This window comes from Amphiura filiformis, chromosome 4 (assembly GCF_039555335.1).
Source record: "Amphiura filiformis chromosome 4, Afil_fr2py, whole genome shotgun sequence".
Lineage (NCBI taxonomy): Eukaryota > Metazoa > Echinodermata > Ophiuroidea > Amphilepidida > Amphiuridae > Amphiura > Amphiura filiformis.
Genome location: NC_092631.1, coordinates 68,015,832 through 68,037,722, shown reverse-complemented (window position 1 = coordinate 68,037,722; position 21,891 = coordinate 68,015,832). Strand labels below are relative to the sequence as shown.

The window sequence follows — 21,891 nt, the reverse complement described above, 5'->3', positions numbered from 1 at the left end:
TGATATGCTGTGATATCCCATTTTTAAAATGTCAAAATGATGATATAAAAATTCACAAAGTCACAGCATAAGGTAGAACATTTTAAAGGTTCTTTTTGTTCACCATCTTCAGATCCAGGCTGTGTGGGATTATTGTTACCATTTTAGTTCCATTTAAAGGGTTTTTCCCCACCCCTGGAATGAACAGTGGAACCCCAACCAAGGTCCAAGAGCAAATGTAGTGACTGGATATATCCATCAATCTATGATCAAATTAAACTGATCAATATAATATGCGCTGGATGGTTACAAAATGTAGTAATATACAAATTTTGTAAAATGGATTCGGTTTCCAATTTTTTAACTCTACCCATACGCCAGGAATCATAAAATCAAAAGCGATAAAAAAGTAACATGAAGAAAATAATATTTAATCACATACAGGAAAATAATCAATCAATAAATGCCGACAAAAATAATAAGGCAGAACTTTACATCTATTTCTTCACTTTGTATTAACTCGGCCTTGAATGGCTCTCTTTTGAATTTAAGGTCACACATGAAAAGGTCATTTTGTTGTTCCGATTCTTTCTTGAAAATAATGTCTGGTGCATTCTCTTTAGACTAATGTGATGTATTGCTTCTTGCGTCAAAATGACAGACGAAAGAGACTTGGGGACAATATGTAAAGATGAGTGGGTTACTGAAATCTTTCATAATGAGGAGCTGCAAATCGTGTGCTGTTATCAAAACAAGAATATTGAATGATTTAGGCACTTTTGATGTCGTATTTTGTGTTTCATAAGAGGAACTTGCAACAAACAAATCGCCCAAAATCAATGTTCTGTAACCGATTAAACAGTGGGCTAATCCATTTAAAGCCTACACTCCGTCTGTGGAAGATTTTGGAAATATATTACACAGTGGGAGTATGAATTTCAAATGGAATTAGCACATTACCAAATCTATTTGGAACTCACCCTCCCTCTGCCATAGATCATCAATCTTACTCTCATCAGAGGGTATATGAAATTCAAATGGAGCTGCCTAATGTGTTCATTCCATTTGAAATTCATACTCCCCTGTGGAAGATATTTCTGACATCACAGGGGGAGTGTGGATTTTAAATAGAATTGCCCATTACTGCCTATCTGATTTCATGATTAAGAGCACATACTGCATTTTGCACAGGGATTTATGTACACCAACTTTAAAAAAAAAAACACTACAAGTAGTTGCTATGCTACATAGGCCAAAAGCTTTGTCTCTCAAACATTGTGCAAAATAGCATCATGTATGTTCTATCCTTTCTTTACATTTTTTATTTTTTTATTTGAGGAGGCGGATTAAGCACCCTGTATTAGCAAGTGTCATTGTTTTTGTGATATGTTTTCTATTTATGGAACTGATTAGCATTTTATAAAGTCGTGATTCAATCCCTGTGATTCATTAGGCATACTGCAGTGAACAGGGAGATGACTAGATGTCTTGTCTATGATGAGGATGTAACCATTTCAAACCACATTGCAGTTTTCATAAAGCAAATAACAGTGGAGATAATGTTAAGCAGGCTCACATATACTTTTGTCAGTGTACCATTGCAAAATGGCACACTGACTGAAAGTTAAAAGTGTAATGCTACTTGGTGTATATGCCATTTTGAGAGGGGAAATATGAAGTTAAATAAAGTTCAATGTAATGCTTCTCTCTCAGAAAGCTATTGACCCCAATTCCCTCTCTGCTTTTTGCCTAAGTGGAAGGAAGGAAGGAAGGAGATGAAGAGAAAAGTTGTTTTTCCTGCCCGGGAATTGACCCACCGACCCCTCGGGTGCCAACCATCAGAACGGGTATAGCAGCTAGCCATGCATGTGTCCGTCGTAAGTTTGGCATGATTACGTAATCGGATCATGTGGGATGCATGCATGGTCTTGCAATCGCTTTGTGCTGTATGGTTTTGTATGGTTTTTGTATGGTGTAAGAAGTGTGCGACTTGATTGACAGCCTCATCCTCCCCTCTTTTCCCTCATTCAAAATCTAATTTGGGTATCACACAACAGCTTATATTTTCTCATAACTTGTGTGAAATTTTAGGCCTGTGTTTCGTTTAGGCGGTATGAACAAAAACAAGGTCATGTACTGTCCTATAGGCCTGTGATACACATTTTTGTTTCTAGGATGCAAACTGCTGGAATAAGAATGTATGGGCGATGGGCCTAAATGTAAGGTAGAAAACAATGCTACAATAAGACCACACACATTTTAAATCTGACGACACATAAACATTCCATGTGTGCTTATCAGATAAATTCAACCTCATTGCAAGTTCATTTCATGCAAAAACTTCTAGTTTTCTAGACATTACCTTTGTACACAACTTGAACTTCTGTTTCCATACATATTTAACATTATACTTACTCTCGTATAAAGGCCACCGAATCTTCATAAGCCATTCCAGCCTCCATTAAGGCCAGAGCCACCAGTAGCGGTGCCCGTCCAAGGCCCGCAACACAGTGTACAGCCACGCAGCTACCCGGTGTCTCCGAAAAGCGCTTTTTCAAGAGGACGATCCATTTATCTATGACCTCCGTAGAAGGTACTCCCCGTCATCAAAAAGCCCAATCCTGTAGCAAGACAAAACGGAAGAAAATATATTTAAATTATTACGTTTAACTGAAAGCGTTTAGTATGTAAAGATAAGCAGTGCTGTTGACAAAGGAAATTTGTCTCCAGAGTAAGTTTTGACTAAAGTGGTCATTTTCATGTGTAATTTTTCGCACTGTGCCATGTTTGAATTACTTTGCTTATTTTTAAATTCGCGGTTTTGCCCTTTCATACTTCGATCTGTACACAAAAGAACATATTAGCGTATTTTTACTTTTGTGATACATGTACATGTGTTAAGCACGAAAAGCTTGTGTGGAAATTAATGTTCCACAAAAAATTCCATTTTTATAATATGTTTTACAGGTAGGAGTGCTGTGCTCTTGTGGGTTTGGAATGACGCACTGTTGTGCTTGTTTTGTTTTCAGAGATGTTAAGTTAGTGGCCTGAAGTGACTTTGCAGAAAAAAGCACGAGAATTTAGGCTTTATAAAGCCTCAAAACGGGCTGAAAATCAATTTGAAGAAATTAGATTAACATAATGCATGAAAACTTACATCCTGTGTTTCAGAAAATATTCACACATTACTTTTGAAATTGAAATTGTAGCTAATATATTGGGATCTATACATAACAACACATTTTGGGTCATGTGTGGGAGTATCTTCATTACATAATCTAAACCAACAACATGTTTGTCATGAAACTGCAAAGTTACACAATGCAAAAAAAAGCTGTTTAAAATTGCATCTTTTCCCCTACCTTTTCAAATGAGGAAACACATGATACACAAAACATGTCTTAATTAGTTTTTATGGCTTCATTTCATCCATGCGAAGAAACTTGGCATATGATCCGCATAGGCGCATATCATACATATTTGGTGAGTATTTTCATTGCATAACCCCTATCTGAACTCAAAACATCAGCTTGTCATGAAATTGCCAAGTTGTCCAATGTTTTGCAAAAAGTTGTTTAAAAATTGCAACTTTTTTTCTTTCTTTTAGAAAGGAGGAAATGCATGATACCCAAATCCCACAAAACATATATATACATATATATATATCTTAATCATACAATGTTTTGATATGGTTTCACTTTGTCTTATTCCTTGCCAAGAATTTGTCAAATCATACATTTTATCAGTGTATATATATGATTACACAGAAAACCAACAAGGAAATGAACAACTTCAAAGTCACCATTGATCAAATAAATGTTCACTATTAATATTTTATAATGAAAACCTAACAGTAATTTCCTAATGGATATTAAAATTAAGAACACTGCCATAAATCAAATGATCATAATGCTCATTTGTTTTGTCAACCATGCATGCATCAGAAACCTGCCTTGCATTAATGCAAAATTCTACTTGAAATGTGACATCTTAATTTTGTGTACATCTATAGTTCAGAATTGCAGATGGCATAAAAGACTATCAGGCACCTTACATTATCTAGAGTATGTCACTGTTCTTCCTCCCAAACAATGTTTGCAAGTATATGTCAAAACTGGGCAACTGCGAAAATAACAAAAATCTCTCTCACTCCAAATCGCGAAAATCACATGAAAATGACCACTTAATTCCACATGTACAGCACAGATCTTGCTTTTCCAAGATCTGTGATGAAGAGAATCATGTTTAGCCAAAATGTATTTTTATATGAGACGGTCTGTGTTCACAATACATCATAACCATCCCTGATCGTAACAGTATACAGTACAAGAGAAGATATCGCTAGTATCCAAGATCCTTTGCGGTTGCCGCGGTCGACTTGCTAAAACCATGCTAAAACCACGTGATATCACGTGATACGTTGTTATCGGGTATCGATTGATCAGTTGCCTCTCTCAGTTGTTTACCTTGTGTTTACTCCCGGGTGTTTACTATGCAATGACCGTGGCCCGCGTGGACCGAACGAGAGATCGCAATTAGAAAACATCATGCTCAAGAACCATGAAATGTTTATATTCAGTAGAAAACGACATACCAATAAATATTCCAGGGTATGTCAAGTCCAACTGTTGCACAATAATGCAAAATGGTCATCTGAAATTTGGATTTCCAGCGAACCTGTCGAATTCCACTACCGTGTAGCGTAGCATACATACATTCATATCAAAGGAAAGTTCCACAGAAGTCTCATTTGCATAATTTCACGATATTCGGGCACAATTTCAAGATATTTATGGACATTTGCATAATTTCACGATATTCGGGCATGTATGCAGTGCATAATTTCACGATATTCGGGCACACAGAACCCTTCTCGGGCACGACGTATCACATGCAATCATCATTCATATCTCACTCAGTCAGAATGCTGACTATAATTATAGTACATGGTGTTACGTAGAATTATCATAAGTCAGTGCAAAATTTGCTACATTAGTGGAACCAATGCTTTTTAGCTTCTAAATACCCCTACTAACAAAACCTGAGTTGGTTCCATTTTTTTTTTTTTTTTTGTGTCTTCGGCGGCCATTTTGAAATTTAAAATGGCCACTATATTTAGCCTTTTTTAAGCCATATTTGTCCCGAAAGTGCACAAAGTCATATTTTTAATGATTATTTATACTTTTGATTGTCAAAATCCACTAAGAACATAATTAGGATCATTTTCTAGAATCCAATATGGCTGCCAAATCCAAAATGGCCGCCAATTTGTCTAAAATGTTCTGCCAGCTATAAGGATATTGATTTCTTTCCTTTTTGCTGATTATTTTCACTACTACTGTTTCTGAGAATCCACTGAGAACTAAAAACTTAATTTGGTCCATTTTCTTCAATCCAAGATGGCCTCTAAATCCAAAATGGCCGCCGTTTATTAAAATATGGCATACCGCTTTAGGCAATTACTATCATTGAGAGTAAATTACACGTATCTCATTTCTGTTAGATATAAGAAAATGATTGTAAACATCTTAAAGTAGTGCAACAACATTGTTTAAGGAGAATATAGGTGCATTTCACCTTTCAAAATGGCCGCCAAAATGTCTTGAAATTGGCTAAGATTAATTTGTCAGCATTTATGCAATGAAATGCAGAATATCATGTTTTTAATATTTGAATTTTCAATATTGTAATTCAACTTCAGACATTTATGATCGAAGCTGACCTTGAGGCATTTAAATGCCTAGTTGTCATCATCCATGTTATCTGTATTTTCAAGTTCCTCAAAATAGCTGTATTGGTACATTCTTCATCTGCTCCACAAACACATGCTACTGTACATTGTATAGTGTACAAGTCAGATTGTGTCGTCTGCAGGAACATATTCTGGAGCATTTCCTTATTCCACATACGCACCTAACAAGCTCGACAACAGACTCGGGAGCTATTGCAATGTCTGACAGGATAGGTACTGGAATGTTATCTGCATCACTCGACCATCCTAGCTCGAACGGGTCTGGAATATTTGGATTTACCACAAGGTCTTGACTACAAACATTATGCTTGCATATGTGCCCGCAGAATGTGTTGATGCCATGCACCAGAAGTTGGCTCTTGAATTGTTTCCATCTCAGTTTGTCATCTGTGTTAGCCTGAAGGTTATTTTTTGATCCCATGAGCCTGCACAAAAACCTCTCACAGCCTGAAACAACACTTTGATGTCCTAAGACGGATATGTATTGGTTTCAGCAAGATTTTCCTTCTGTTGTCACCTGTCCCCATAAGCATGGTTGTCTGAAGACCATGAACTGTGAGTCTTCGAAGAGCAAGGACCATAACATCTGTGTCTGGAATCTGGAATCTGGAACAGAATCTGGAACAATCTTCCTTCATCCATTATATCGTCTCCCACAGTTACTACTTTCAAATGTAGCCTGAAACCCCATCCTTTTAACGATTGCTGATGTTGTTTCTTTTGCATGTTTTTTGTTTTTTGTATGTATGTATGTATGTATGTATGTATGTATATATATTACATGTAGGTCATGATATGGACATTCTTTCTAGCTTCAGAGATCCCTGCTGCATGTAGCATGATTATAGTGTCTGCTTTCCTCTTGTGTACTAACACCTGTTGATGTCTGAACATCATTCATGTTGCTTTTCACCGATGATGCAGATGTGTTACATTGACTATGAAGGTTGCCGTGTCATCTTTGATGATTATGGAAGAGAAAACTCAATCAAAGATATAATCAGACGTCACAAGTTAGGAGTCCAATCATCAGCGAGAGCCAAATGGTTGCTGACACAACCCTCTCCATGACTCAAAGCTATGGCTAACAATGAAACTAAGGACACCTTCGCAATCTACCTGGCAAACAAAGTTTTGAAGCTGAAGATTCCTGTAGTCAATGTAACACGTTTGCATGTGAGAAGCAACATGAATCATGTTCAGCCATCGACAGGTTTTAGTACACAAGAGGAAGCAGACACTCTAATCATGCTACATGCAGCAGAGATATCTGAAGCTGGACAGAATAGAGAGCTTGCGAAATGAAGTTACTTTAACTTTAACTTTAACGTCCAGAGGATTATAGAGGATTATGTATTCAAAACCACCTTGGTTTTGAATACATAATCCTCTATAATCCTCTGACGCTAAAGTTAAAGTTAAAGTAACTTCATTTCGCAAGCTCTCTAATGTCTATATCATGACCCAAGATACAGGTGTTATGGTCCTTGCTCTTCGAAGACTAACGGTTCTTGGTCTTCAGACAATCATGCTTATGGGAACAGGTGACAACAGAAGGAAAATCTTGCTGAAACCAATACATATCCGTCTTGGGACATCAAAAGCAGGATGCGACACATGTGGACATATCAGAGGTATAGGCAAGAAGACTGCCTTCAATGCCTTCACTGAAGCAGCACCTGAAGAACTCACAGCACTGAGTCAACTTGGTGATGCAGCAATGCCATCTCAGAGTGTTGTTTCAGGCTGTGAGAGGTTTTTGTGCAGGCTCATGGGCACAAATAATGACCTACAGGCCAACACAGTTGAAAAACTGAGATGGAAACGCTTCAAGAGCCAACCAGGGGGATTGATAAAATCCTCCAACTTCTGGTGCATGGCATCAACACATTCTGCGGGCGCATATATATATGCAAACATATATTTGTAGTCAAAACCTTGTGGTAAATCCAAATATTCCAGATCCGTTCAAGCTAGGATGGTCGAGTGATGCAGATAACATTCCAGTACCTATCCTGTCAGATATTGCAATAGCTCCCGAGTCTGTTGTCGAGCTTGTTAGGTGCGGATGTGGAATAGGCAAATGCTCCAGAAGATGTTCCTGCAGACGACACAATCTGACTTGTACAGAAGCATGTGCAGATTAAGAGTGCACCAATACAGCTATGCTGAGGAACTTGAAAATACTAGATGATGACAACTAGGCATTAAAATGCCTCAAGGTCAACTCTATCATAAACGTCTAAAGTTGAATTACAATATTGAAATTTCAACTTTTTAAAACGCGATTTTCTGCATTTCATTGCATAAATGCTGAAAATTAGCTTAAAATCTTAGCCAATTTCAAGACACTTTGGTGGCCATTTTGAAAGGTGAAATGCACCTATATTCTCCTTAAACAATGTTGTTGCACTATTTAAGATGTTTAGAATCATTTTCTTACCCATATCTGACAGAAATGAAATACATGTATTTTACTCTCAGTGATAGTAATTGCCTAAAGGGTACATGCCACCAAATAGCTTTCCATAGACTTTACGTGCAAAACAGGGGTCACGTTTTAGGCTATAAGTCGAGTTACGTCTTACTTTGAAATATATATTTGATATCATTTTAATCAGAACAAAATTCTGCATAACATATCTGAAAATGACACCATATTTTAGGTCTACTTTTTGAGAAAAATAGCGCTCTATAAAAAGGCCCGATTTTCCCGTGTTTACGTCCGACTGCTAACCGCGTTTTGACCTCGTGTGTTCATGCGCTCATCATCGTAAACATCACTCAAATTTTCGCGTTTTTTGTTCAAATTAGTAGCGATCACATTCACAAGTTCTAGCAAAACACGATTTGCAACACTAAAATTGTTAATATTGTACCGATTTTGCACAATTTTTATGCAAAGTTGGGACTATAGTCGTGATAAACTTTTACGGAAACCGCTTCACACGCCGGATTTAGTGGCATGCACCCTTGAAGAGGCTAAAACATCGCTTTTAGGCCTTGAAAATGATTTTGTTATCTTTTTCACTACATTTTGAATTAATTGTAAGAAATTTTGGGTTATTTTCTTTCATACTTTAGACAGGATGCCGATTTCAAGCACAAGCATGATAGCCAACAATTGCCATTTTTCGTCATTTTGATGCACATGAATGCACAATGGTTGCTGATTTGCTATTTTCATGAAGATATTAATTGATGTTAATAGTAAACGTTCTTTGAACATCTTTTGCAAGTGCATAACTTCAAAATTAAAACATTCTCAGTACCTGCAGAATATTTAAAAAGACAAGAAATGTCAATCAAGTAGGCCTACCCCCCCCTCCATCGTCACTTTTAACCCGTTTTGTCCAAAAAGCAAATGTAATGAATGGCTATTTGAAATTAAATATAAATATAAATTAAACTTTGAATGTTATAACAATTTAAAATACTGGACAGTGGTATAAATAAAGCAAACTAGAAACTTAAATATCTTAAATCTAATTTTTTATGTAATTTTATTAAAATTGAAGGCCTAAACTTGAGTTTAAATGACAAAAAAATTGGTTAAAAAATAACAATGAAATTGAAAAACTTCTTTGTAATTTAAACACCAATAAACAATGTTTTCAATATTTTGAAACTCTTCTTTATTCATATCAAAAGGTTTCAAACTTCTACCAAAATCGGAACTTTTATTAAATTGGAAATAAAAGTAAGCCTATTCATGAAAAACGCACATACAGCGAAAAACATGGCGGCGTCCATGCACGCCGCTTGTTGATGTCCTTCCTCATTTCTTCGCGTGCATTTTAAATAGATAAAGACGCATAAAAAACGCATGGAATTGCTCCTTAAAGGGTACATGCCACCAAATAGCTTTCCATAGACTTTACGTGCAAAACAGTGGTCACGTTTTAGGCTATAAGTCGAATTACGTCTTACTTTGAAATATATATTTGATATCATTTTAATCAGAACAAAATTCTGCATAACATATCTGAAAATGACACCATATTTTAGGTCTACTTTTTGAGAAAAATAGCGCTATATAAAAGGCCCGATTTTCCCGTGTTTACGTCCGACTGCTAACCGCGTTTTGACCTCGTGTGTTCATGCGCTCATCATCGTAAACATCACTCAAATTTTCGCGTTTTTTGTTCAAATTAGTAGCGATCACATTCACAAGTTCTAGCAAAACACGATTTGCAACACTAAAATTGTTAATATTGTACCGATTTTGCACAATTTTTATGCAAAGTTGGGACTATAGTCGTGATAAACTTTTACCGGAAACCGCTTCACACGCGGATTTAGTGGCATGCACCCTAAAGCGGTATGCCATATTTTAATAAAAGGCGGCCATTTTGGATTGGAGAAAATGGACCAAATTAAGCTTTTATTTCTCAGTGGATTCTCAGAAACATAAGTAGTGAAAATAATCAGCAAAAAAGGAAAGAAATCAATGTCCTTATAGCTGGCAGATCATTTTAGACAAATTGGCGGCCATTTTGGATTTGGTAGCCATCTTGGATTCTAGAAAATGATCCTAATTATGTTCTTAGTGGATTTGACAATCAAAAGTATAAATAATCAGTAAGAAAAATATGACTTTGTGCACTTTCGGGACAAATATGGCTTAAAAAAGGCTAAATATAGTGGCCATTTTGAATTTCAAAGTGGCCGCCGAAGACACATTCAAAAAAAATGGAACCAACTCAGGTTTTGTTCAGTAGGGGTATTTAGAAGCTAAAAAGCATTGGTTCCACTAATGTAGCAAATTTTGCACTGGGTTACGTAACACCATGTACTAAGGGACCTACTTGAAAAATCCCAATTGTAAATCTAAATGGTTATTTATGCACATGATGTAAACAAATGAACAATCTTTGACTTTTGGATATGGTATCAAAACACATGAATCCACGCCACGGCCAATTGTCTTTATATCCCTGGTCCCATCAACTCTATTTTTTGAGGTGTGGTATTAATGCGGCTGTCAATTGCAATCCCGCTCCCTAGAAATAATAGGTGTCCACCGCTCAGTCCGACACGCCGCTAGTCCGACAACACTAGAGGTGCGTCAGTCCGAAATTGAAAAGCACGGCGCTAGTCCGAAAAAAAAGCATGCATTAGTCCGAAAATAAAAACCACTGCAACAGTCCGACACGCTGCTAGTCCAAATCTGAAAGCAGTTTTCTGTCTGACACACCGTTAGTCCAAATCCGAAATACACTGCGCTAGTCCAAATTTGGAAAACACTTCTTCAGTCCGACACTGCGGTAGTCCGAAACTGAAAACCATGGTGCTAGTCCGAAACTGAAAACTACAGCGCTAGTCCGAATCTGAAAAACACTGCACTAGTCCGAATATCAGACTATCGCAGTGTTTCCCCCAATTCAAATTCGGACTAGCGCAGTGTTTTTCAAATTGGGACTAGCGCAATGGTTTTCGTCGGACTGGTGCAGTGCATTTCAGATTCGGATTAGGGCGTGTCGGACTAGCGGAGTGTCGGACTAGCAGCGTGTCGGACTAACGCCCTGTACTCGTTTAATAGTACCTGGGCCAAGTGATGTATTAAGGCCGTGTAAAATTAATATTTTGGTTCTCGTCCCCTCCCTCCTCAATTTCTGGGATTTTTTTTTTTTTTTTTTTTTTTTTTTTTTTCAATTTTTTTTAGACTTTGGAATGATTTATGAAATCTTCATACATATAAATAAGTTTATTAGAGAACAAGCATCACTTCCAAGTCTTTTGTGGTACTCTAGGGGTTTATCCTCAGAATCTCACATTTGAAAAAAAAAAAAAAAAAGGGCCTCATCGCTTCCTCGAGCACTGTTGGAGAAGACCGAAAACTACTGACAATGCTAATTTTACATTGAAAAACAAAACAAAACACCTCCCTCCCTCATCAATTCATGAAAATCCTCTGGACGAGAACCAAAACATTAATTTTATACGGCCTAACACAGTCACAGGGCTGTCAACTTGTTAGAATTACGGGGACACGGTCACCCAGTCAGTCCGAAACACCGTCAATCCGAACCCCTGTCAACCCAAAACCTCAAAAAGACGTCTTATTTTTAACAAGAGCACCAATGGCGCTGTGGCTCTGCGCTTTTTGGTGACAGTGAAAGTAATTGTTCTTGGAGTCGCATGGGCAACAAGTGAAATCATATGGAGTATGTGACAGATCACATTCCCCCAACAGGTACATCTGATAGGTTGGTTACGTTGGTAGCTATCTCATTTGCAGAGCATACAATGATACATCAATCAATTTAGGGAATTAGCGACATGGATCGAAACGGGTGGAAATGAGTCCAAATGGGCCAAAACACATCAAAATATAATTATATACAGGCGAGTAGGCCTATGTCAAGAATAGTGTTAGTCTGAATAAGGCTTTGGCTCTAAATGGTGACTGTACCACCAAGTTTCATGACAGTTAATACTAATTTGACCTCAGATGACCCTGGTGACTCTGAAATGACATTCCCAAAATTTGACTCTAAAAAGTGACTATACCTAACAAGTTTCATGCCCATCCGACAGTTTTTACTAATTTGACCTCAGATGACCCCTGGTGACCCCAAAATGACTTTCCAAAAATTTGACTCCAAATGTTGACTGTACCCACCAAGTTTAAAGCCCATAAGACAGTTCTGACTAATTTGACCTCAGATGACCCCTGGTGACCCAGATATGACCTTCCCAAAATTTTGGCTATAAATGTTGGCTGTATCCACCTATTTATAAGCCCATATGACAGTTTTACTAATTTGACCTCAGATGACCTCTGGTGACCTCAAAATGACCTTCCAAAAGTTGGCTCTAAATGTTGATTGTACCCACCAAGTTTCATGCCTGTCCGGCCATTTTTACTCATTTGACTTTAGATGACCCTTGTTGACCCCAAAATGACCTTTCAAAAATTGGCTCTAAAATGTTGACTGTACCCACCAAGTTTCATGGCCATATGACACTTTTTACTAATTTGACCTCAGACACTGGATGACCACATGTGACCCTAAAATGACCTTCCAAAAGTTGGCTCTAAATGTTGACTTACCCACCAAGTTTCATGCCTGTCCAAGAGTTTTTACTACATTGACCTCAGATGACCCTGTTGACCCCCCCAAATGTCTTTCCAAAATTTGACTCCCAAATGTTGACGATACCCACCTAGCTTCACACCCATTGACAGTTTTTACTTATTTGACCTCAAGATGACCCCTGGTGACCCTGAAATGACCTTTCCAAAATTTGGCTATAAATGTTGACTGTATCCACCAATGTTCATGCCCATACAACAGTTTTTACTAATTTGACCTCAGATGACCTCTGGTGACCCCGAAATGACTTTCCAAAAATTTGCCTTTAAATGTTGACTATACCCACCAAGTTTCATGCCCATCCAACACTTTTTACTCATTTGACCTCAGATGACCCCTGGTGACCCCAAAATGAGCTTCCAAAAATATGACTCAAATATTGACTGTACCTGCCATGCCCGTCCAACACTTTTGATTAATTTGACCAAAAGTTTTTACTAATTTGACCTCGTGTGACCTCTGGTGACCCTAAAATGACCTTCTAAAAATTTGGCTCTAAATGTTGACTGTACCTACCAAGTTTCATGCCCATAGGACAGTTTTTTCTAATTTGACCTCAGATGACCTCTGGTGACCCGAAATGACCTTCCAAAAATTTGGTTCTAAATGTGGACTGTACCCACCAAGTTTCTAATTCTTGCCATGACAATTTTACTAATTTGACCTCAAATGACCTCGGGTGACCTTGACCCACTTGCCAAAACAAACTTGTTCTGTCTCGGGTCAAGATGCACCCACCCACCAAGTTTGAGGAACACGCGACCCCTAGTCTCCGAAAAAATAAGAATTTGCTCACCGATAGCTTCACATTCTACATTGCCATTGCATTCAAAATCTAGTCGGATTTGCTGAAGAATGACACCGTGTAATAATGGAAGTTCAGAAGTAAACACAGCCGATCACAACAGGCGATTGCATCAAAAATGTTGCTAAAATTACATTTCACTCTTCGCAAAATAAGGCAAATCTTGCTCAAAAGATGCAGTTGACTCATCGAAATAACTTTCATCCAAATTTCAACATTAACAGAATGAACCTCCAGAACAAACAGCAAAAAATTGCACTGTCTGCCTGAAAAACGATAGCAAAGCACTCTAGCATGGAATGCGTAGAACGCGTGTACAAATTCAAACTAGCCCGAGGTACTCACACTGACGTCATCACCGCTGACGTGACTTCACGGTGCCCCGCTTTTACGTGACGTATGGCATTCAGGGCCCTAGTGAGGAAGGAACAGGGCCATGATGTTTGAGGCTAATTCAAACTAGAGTTCTGGAGTAAACTGACAGACAGATAGACGTTATGTATTATGTGGGCATAATTTATTCAATATTATATTATTATTACTTGTCTTTGGGCATTATTTTTATGTTTGAGAAAATATTTGGGCCATCGTAATTATCTATTTTTTTTTTTGAAAAGCCAGTTGAAAAAGGATGTTTGGTTTGGTGATTGAATTCACTCAGTGGCTAGTAGTAATACTATGACTTTACCATGTTTACGTCCCGGTTTACGTACATGTACCCATGATGTACCAGTGCTATGTAGTCCATGAGTGCATCATGTGCATGAGCATATGCCATGATGATGGCTGATGACTGAGTGGTTTCCGACTTTGAAAATTGCATCGATCGTAGAGGTAGTACTGCTCCTACTCCTAGTCTCCCAGACACCTTGCGATCTCTCTTTGGGATATTTTTACCAAAGAGAGTAACAATCTGTCCTTTGACATATTTAATTTCATTTGTTTTAACCATGTTTACGACTTATCGTAGTGCAATTTCGCCGGCGACATCTGTCATGTGTATTCATGTGGGGGCAGACATCTTGGTTGGTTCTTTGTTGACTTGTTCCACTGCCAAAGACTGTTCATTACGATGTCTGTGATTGGTTCATTTTGGGGCTAATTTCTAAGGACAGCACTGATTGGATAATTACGCATTACATCATTGGGAGATAACCGCGGTACCGAACAAGCAAAAATTTGCACTTGCGCAAGGAAAATAGTCCACTAGGAAATTCATTTTGTTCCGATTTATTCAAGATTCGACAATTTTCATGACTATTTTTTTGATATTACTTAACTATTTCTTTATTTAAATTGTAAAGAAATAGTTAAGAAAAGTTAAGAAAGTCAAAATAACTTTTGAATCTGAACCTGAGAGTACTAAAATCTTTAAGACATTTTAATGTTAAACTTCCGTTGGTTTGCGCCATTGTCACGCAAGGTTAAATTATACAGACCAAAATAATCTCTAGCACACTGGGGAACCAAGTAATAACTCGTTATGGTGGCTTTTTAACTAAAAATCACATTTTCTCAACTGAATTTCAACTCTATCGGGAGTGCAATCGATGAAAAATAATTTAGCAAAACTTAGAAACCAATTTGAAAACCTAAAGCCAAGCACAAAAAATTCCTTAGCATAAAAACCAACACTGTATTGTGTAACCCTACGGTTCTGATGACGATGACTCCTTAGCTTCGCTGGAGCCAAAAATGCGACTTAATTTAAAAAGACGTCTTATTTCTAAAAAGGCGACTTAATTTAAAAAGACGTCTTATTTTTTTAAAAGGCGTATTTTTTACAAAAATCTCCCGTTCTAAAAATAAGTCGTCTTTTAAAATAAAGTCACCTTTTTTTCTGAAATGGCGACTTAAAAAAAAAGAAAGCCCTTCTGAAAAAGTTTAAGCAATGCTACAAAATAATGTACTGCAACACACTGAAAGATACGAGTGCTTCCACACTTTATATTTAATTTCTTTCTATTTTATTTTTAATGTACATAATTTTTTTATGCAATACAGTATAACAATGAATAATTTTGTGTTAAAATGGAAAAATGAACAATTCAGTACCATATTCAACATGTTTAGAAAACAATAATTTTCTTCCTGAAAATTGCAAAATATGCTCAATATTTTGGGCATGCACCATTTAACTTCAGGGGGGGGGGGGCTGGAAGATTTTTTGACAAAAAAAATCCTCCCCCTACTTGAGCAAAAACCAAAAGCTACATTGTACATGTACATGTAGTGCAAAAAAAATAGCTGGAAAAAAATGCATGCAGTGAAAAATAACTTCAGTATTTGTATTTGTATATAGTACTACACACAGTAAATACTCATGTGAAACATTATTTTTGCATTTTTGTTAAACCATTTTTTTTCATTTTCAGCCAATTTGACCTCATATGAACTTGGACCTCGTATACGACCTTGAACACCATGAGGGTTCCCATAGTGCAGCTATGACTCAAGTTTGATATAAAATTGGATTGACCAAATTGACTGAGTTTTAAATATTGGACAAGATGTAGTCGATTCCAATATTTTAAAACTCATAGTGAGACCAATAAATACTGGGCGTAAAGCATCCCATTTTATCATTATTATGTGTTGGATCCAATATTTCCACACACTTGGATTAAACAAAACATATAAATAATGGTTGCAATAGGATTTGAACTGTTCATATAGTGTACATCCATTTCAAAACGATGCACTTGTCGGCTGCTACATGTGTCTCATTTCAAATAATAGCTAGGAATAAATACCAGACTCATCTCAAGTGGAGGTCAATTCAAATCATCCCCAAGTCACATGGTTAAAAAGGAAGCCCCGCCAGATCATTTCTTCTGGGGTGAACCAAACCTGCCTGGTTATCAAATTAATCAGTGACAAGGTTATCTCTGAATTTGATAGATCCTAATTGATGTTTTAATGTTATTAATTTTAATGTTATTACATCAATTAGCATCAGAAGAACTGCTCTGGCAGGGCTTCCTCTTTAAGGAATGTTCTCTGTATTCTAAACCATGTGACTTGGGATGATTTGAAGTGACCTCCACTTGCGTTGAGTCTGACATGTAGCAGCCGACAAGTGCATCGTTTTGATATGGATGTACACACATGAGATCAAAAAGCCTTACATTAATTGTTGACACACTGACACACAGACGGGACAGACACACACACGACTTCGTGATACCATAAGGTCTTTTCCTTAGGGCGACCTAAAAATTAGTAGAAAACGATAAGCTATGTTAAAAAATTTTGTCCCTAGGGGTCAAATTTCATACTACAGGGTCAAATTTACAAATGGTCAGATTTTGTCAAAAACCACGGCATGGTATACCTCTGGTAATAACGATTCAGAAAATTATAGTTTGATCTATCTGTGGCATACTGTTTCAAAGCTCAAAAGGTCAGAATTAGGAGACGACTCACCAGCGGAACACTTTGGCATATAGTTTTTGACAAAATCTGAACAATTTTGAAATTTGGACCCTGTTATATAAAATTTGACACCTGTTCAACCCAAGGAATTTTTTGAATATTTTAACAGAAAACGGAGATTGTCGTTTTGTACACATTTTTTTCTGATCTACAGACATTGATTAGAAGTTGATTTCTGAGGGTGCACAATCGAGTGACTCCCTCTTTTATCAACTAAACTACATCTGGAACATCACCCTGTGGTTGCCTAATGTAATTTGCTACATTTATAAGCATGTGATGCATGTAATGCAGCGTAGAGTCTAATGGAAGTTAATGTCCATGTATACGGAGCGAGTTCCAGTTGTGCAGTCTTTGGGAAGAACTTCTGCTGGAAGCAATCTGTAATGATACGATGATACTTTTTGATGGTTTTTTTTGGGGAGTGGATTAGGATTTCTGGTATTATCATTGGTGCTACGTTGATGGAGTTGAGGTAATTCCCTTGAGGTATTTCGCAAGCTGAAGGCGTAAAACTTGATATCCATTCTCCGGTTAACCGTTTTCCATGTGATGACGGTCTGAAGCCTCAGGGCTGTTTCATGGTTGGGTAATCACCTGTGTATACAGCAAAAAGGAACAAAAAACAATTTAGTTTCAAAGTATGAAAATCAAATTGCAGCACTTTCGTTTTATACAGTCTGAACAGTCGTGGCGGCATCAGATATTTTTGCCGGAGGGGGCATTTCATTAAATTTCCACAAAGGGGGGAACTGGAGAGGAGATCTCCGACTGGGGATTACTAGTACCCCCCCCCCCGGCATGCACTGCACCGCCACTGCTGAAAACACAATCCCATCACATGAACAGGCAATAAATGAATTTTGTATTTGAATGATTTCTTGCCCTGTTTTGTATACGGTACACATAAATTTTTAACTTCCCGACCAAAAACACGAGTTCCAAAGGAAATTCATCAGGTGGATTATTTGTGTTTAATTTGGACAACCATGTATTTGCATGTACATGTAGAACTTTGCTGTTGTTGGGCTCTGTCAAGTCAACAAATTACAAAGGAAAAAACAATCATGTTGTTTACCCTTCCTACATGATGCACAGATGCAGTACATACTACATTACAGTTAACATGGTTAATACACCAGATTATTTTAGGATTTCACTACATTCATAACATTTCTAATTTGCATGTACCACTCGGGGTGTCATCTCATCTCAGCTCCTATTCAAAAATTTTTGTTGTCAGAATTAAAAACCAACCCACAACTATTTATTCGGAAAATATTCTTTGAAGAAGAAATAATTACAACGATCGACATGAAAATACAAAGCCAACAATTACATCACAAGCATGAAGTCTACGTGCAGCAATGCTACAGCTGATTTTATCATGACGAATGATGACATAATGCACGAATATCATTCTTTGCCTGGATCCGGAAGTCATCTCATCTCGAAACAATAAAGGATGTACTACAAAACATCAGAATTAAAAACCAAACCACCAAGTCAAGTATTTATTCGGAAAAAAGAAGGAAATAAAATTCATATTACGATCGACACGGCATGTGAAAATGCAATATCCACACGCATTTAATGCATGCAACCAAACAGCCAAAGAAACTCTCTCTGACCCGCGTACCGGGCTCAAACCAAGTAACAATCGAATATTTAGGTACACAAAGACTCATACTTACCAATATATCCCAAAACATTCAATCAAACTTGATATTTTCCACAATTTCATAGCAGATTCCATCATTCTGTTCTGATCACACTCGCTGTCCACTCACACCACTCGTGAATCGTGACCTCGGGTTTGTTTACAACTTGGTAGCCCGATATCGATTGATCGCTGCTTTGTATACATTTGGCTGATCCCCGTTTTTTCTTCAAGTTTGTCCGAAATTAGGACAACTTTCATTGACTGTTTTGCCATCTAAACCTGAATCGTTAGTGAAAAAAATGAGCATAGACACGAAGGGGAACCACTGTGAACAAGGGATCGTCTTGATTTCACTAACGATTCAGGTTTAATGCCTATAAAGTGAGTTCAAAGATGGGGAGTTTCAGACGGGAACACACGCAAGAGAATAGGGTGTAATTTGAAACGCTTGCGAACACGCAGGAGTTTCGGAGCGAGTTCTGCTGTATGCAGGGATACTAGCGATATCTTCTCTTATACAGTACATGTATGTAGAACTAGAAGTGTGATTTTCGTGAACATCATTTTTTGTGCTGTCCCAATTTTGAACTTTTTGCTTGTTTCTAAATTTACAATTTTTAGTTTTCTTACAAAGATCTAGATACAAAAGCATTTTTGTGCATTGTTATTTTCACGGTAGCTTGAGTGCGAAAAAGCATGAAAAATAATGTTCTATAAAAATTGTCACTTAAACCAGGTTAAACATTATATGGCATTGGCTTCATATCAGATTACATAATATTACTTTCAGCCCAACAAAGCATCAGTGACCATAATGGTTATCTTCCATGTAAATCGGTATCCATCATCTGTCAATTTACATCTCTGTGATCTACTACATTGCAAATCACTTGAGGCCCGTCGGGCCGGTATTTTGCTTTTAAATTTATCAACTTCCTTACTTTATTCTGAAAAACTTGACAATCCTATCAATTTGAAACCAAGGTTATAATTGAAAGGACAAATTCCTCAGAGTGATTACTGCAAAATGCTTTTAAAAATTACATTATTACATTTTTGTGGTGATAAAATGGCCTTTGTTGAAAATGCCTTTGGTTTCATTGTTATGTGCATCAATCTTATCATTTCCAAGAACTTTTTTTCAAATATTTTTATATTAAATTTTAGACATAATGATCATATCTAATAAAAATTTTTGATTGGTACAGCACTTTCACAAAATACTTATAATGTTATTAAAAGCAAATGATAATTCAGTGCTGAAAAGGATACATAAAAGTTATATTTGGCTATTTTTACATTGTACTTAGGTCAGTGTGTAATATGTTCATGATATGCCTACTGCATTTTTGTGCTAAAAAATGAGCCTGGTCCTTCAGACAAGGAAATACTAGTAGGTCTGTTATTGATATTAAAGTCTCTGTTGGTGGAGAAACAGGATCCAAAATGGGCCAATTTTAATTCTTGATTTGTATACTTTTGTACAATGTATGCTTTATGATTTTACTGTAATTTGTCATTTCTTTCTGTAAAATTAGTAAGCCTATATTGGGCCTATATTCGAATAAAAGTAAAGAATTGAAGAAAAGTAATCCAAATAATTTTACATTAAAAATCCATGAGGTTACACCTCAGTGCAATTTTTATGACCAAGTTTCAGGAAGTTGTTTTAATAAAATGACAAACATTTACAAATATACATGTGGCGAAAACAAAAGAGGTTACACAAGCGAGTCTGCATCCACCATGCATGTGATTGTGATCACAAAAGTGTACTGAAAAGCACATAAATGTACAAATAATTTCTCCCAATTATTGTCCAATGTACCTAAGCATGCTTGAATGCATTCTGCAATTACCTGTATGTACATATCTTGTAGCACGCAAGCTTAAACAAACCACAATAATGTCATTAAATTGATTTAGAGACTTTGTTGAAAAATGCTGGTACAATATTTTATATTTTGATAGCCATGTGTAGTTATCCAATAAGGATGCATTATGTTATGTGGCTTTTGGGAGTCAATACAGGCTGTATCAAAATGACTGTTCTTCATCTGTCCTCAGTCTGTTTTTAGACCTAACAAGGAACATACTTATTTGCTATCGGAAGTCAGAGAAGGAACGAAAAAAAGGAGAGAAGATGAAAAAAGATTTCACTTGGCACCCCCAGGAATTGAAGCACTTGATTGCATAAAAAAGAGAGAACTGTCCCCCATTGCAGGTGCGTCCTTGTTCAAAACTTCAAAACAAGTTTTGAACTTAAAGTTAAGCCATCAAAATGGGGGTAAATCATGCTTCAAATAACCATTAAAAGGACTCGATTGAACTAATTGCATGCTCATTTACACTGCAAAAGCCAAATTGAAGTAAAATTTGAATTCAACAAGTTGTTCTGGGTCATCTGAAGTCGACTTCCATAGTTGGCAGTGGTGGTACAAACCCACCCTTTTTATTTTAAACCCACCCTTTTTATTTTATACCCTTTATACCATAACTCCGAAACCCACCCTTTCTAAGGGTGGTTACTAATCATAGATACATGTAAGTGGTTATGATGGTCCAGGAGGTGCAGATTTGCATCCAAAGAGAATTACACATTGAAGTTTTAGATGACCAAACACTACAGAATGGGATTTCAATGTTTTTTGTGTTTCATTTTAATAGTGTCATTCAATCAGAAATTACAGTAAGCTTTGAGATTGCAATTGTTGATTTCTAAACCCACCCCTTTTATCAGTGACCACCCTTTATATTTGGACACACATTTTAACCAGAAATTTTTCAAACCCACCCTTTTAAACATTTTGTGGACCTCTCAAACCCACCCTTTCTAAAGCGTGGTTACCAACAGTGACTTCTGAAGTCAAGTTCAAAACATGACCACCCTGTTTATATTAAAGTTTATATTAAATCAACTTCAGGCTCTGTGTAAATGGGGTATTAGTTAAGAATCAGGTACAGGTGTATCCTTGTTTGACACGGGAGAAGATATCTACACTTCCCATGATGCATTTCTTCCATTTCAAATTTCTGTACTGATTTGCTTTGCACATTACAAGATTCCTGCACAGGTACACCATCGCTAAGTACCGTCGTAAAGGTACTTAGCTGGTACTGTGCAATACCAGGGGAGTATCAGAGTAGTACCAGTGCA

General features: G+C 37.0%; 1 protein-coding gene across 1 annotated transcript in view; it reads right to left on the bottom strand.

The window, feature by feature from the left end:
- Nucleotides 1-21,891, bottom strand: part of LOC140151279 (protein tyrosine phosphatase type IVA 1-like) — a 52,087-nt gene that overhangs the window by 11,703 nt on the left and 18,493 nt on the right. The window contains 1 exon segment of the mRNA XM_072173560.1: nucleotides 2,395-2,600. Coding sequence (XP_072029661.1) covers nucleotides 2,395-2,600 — 206 coding nt within the window.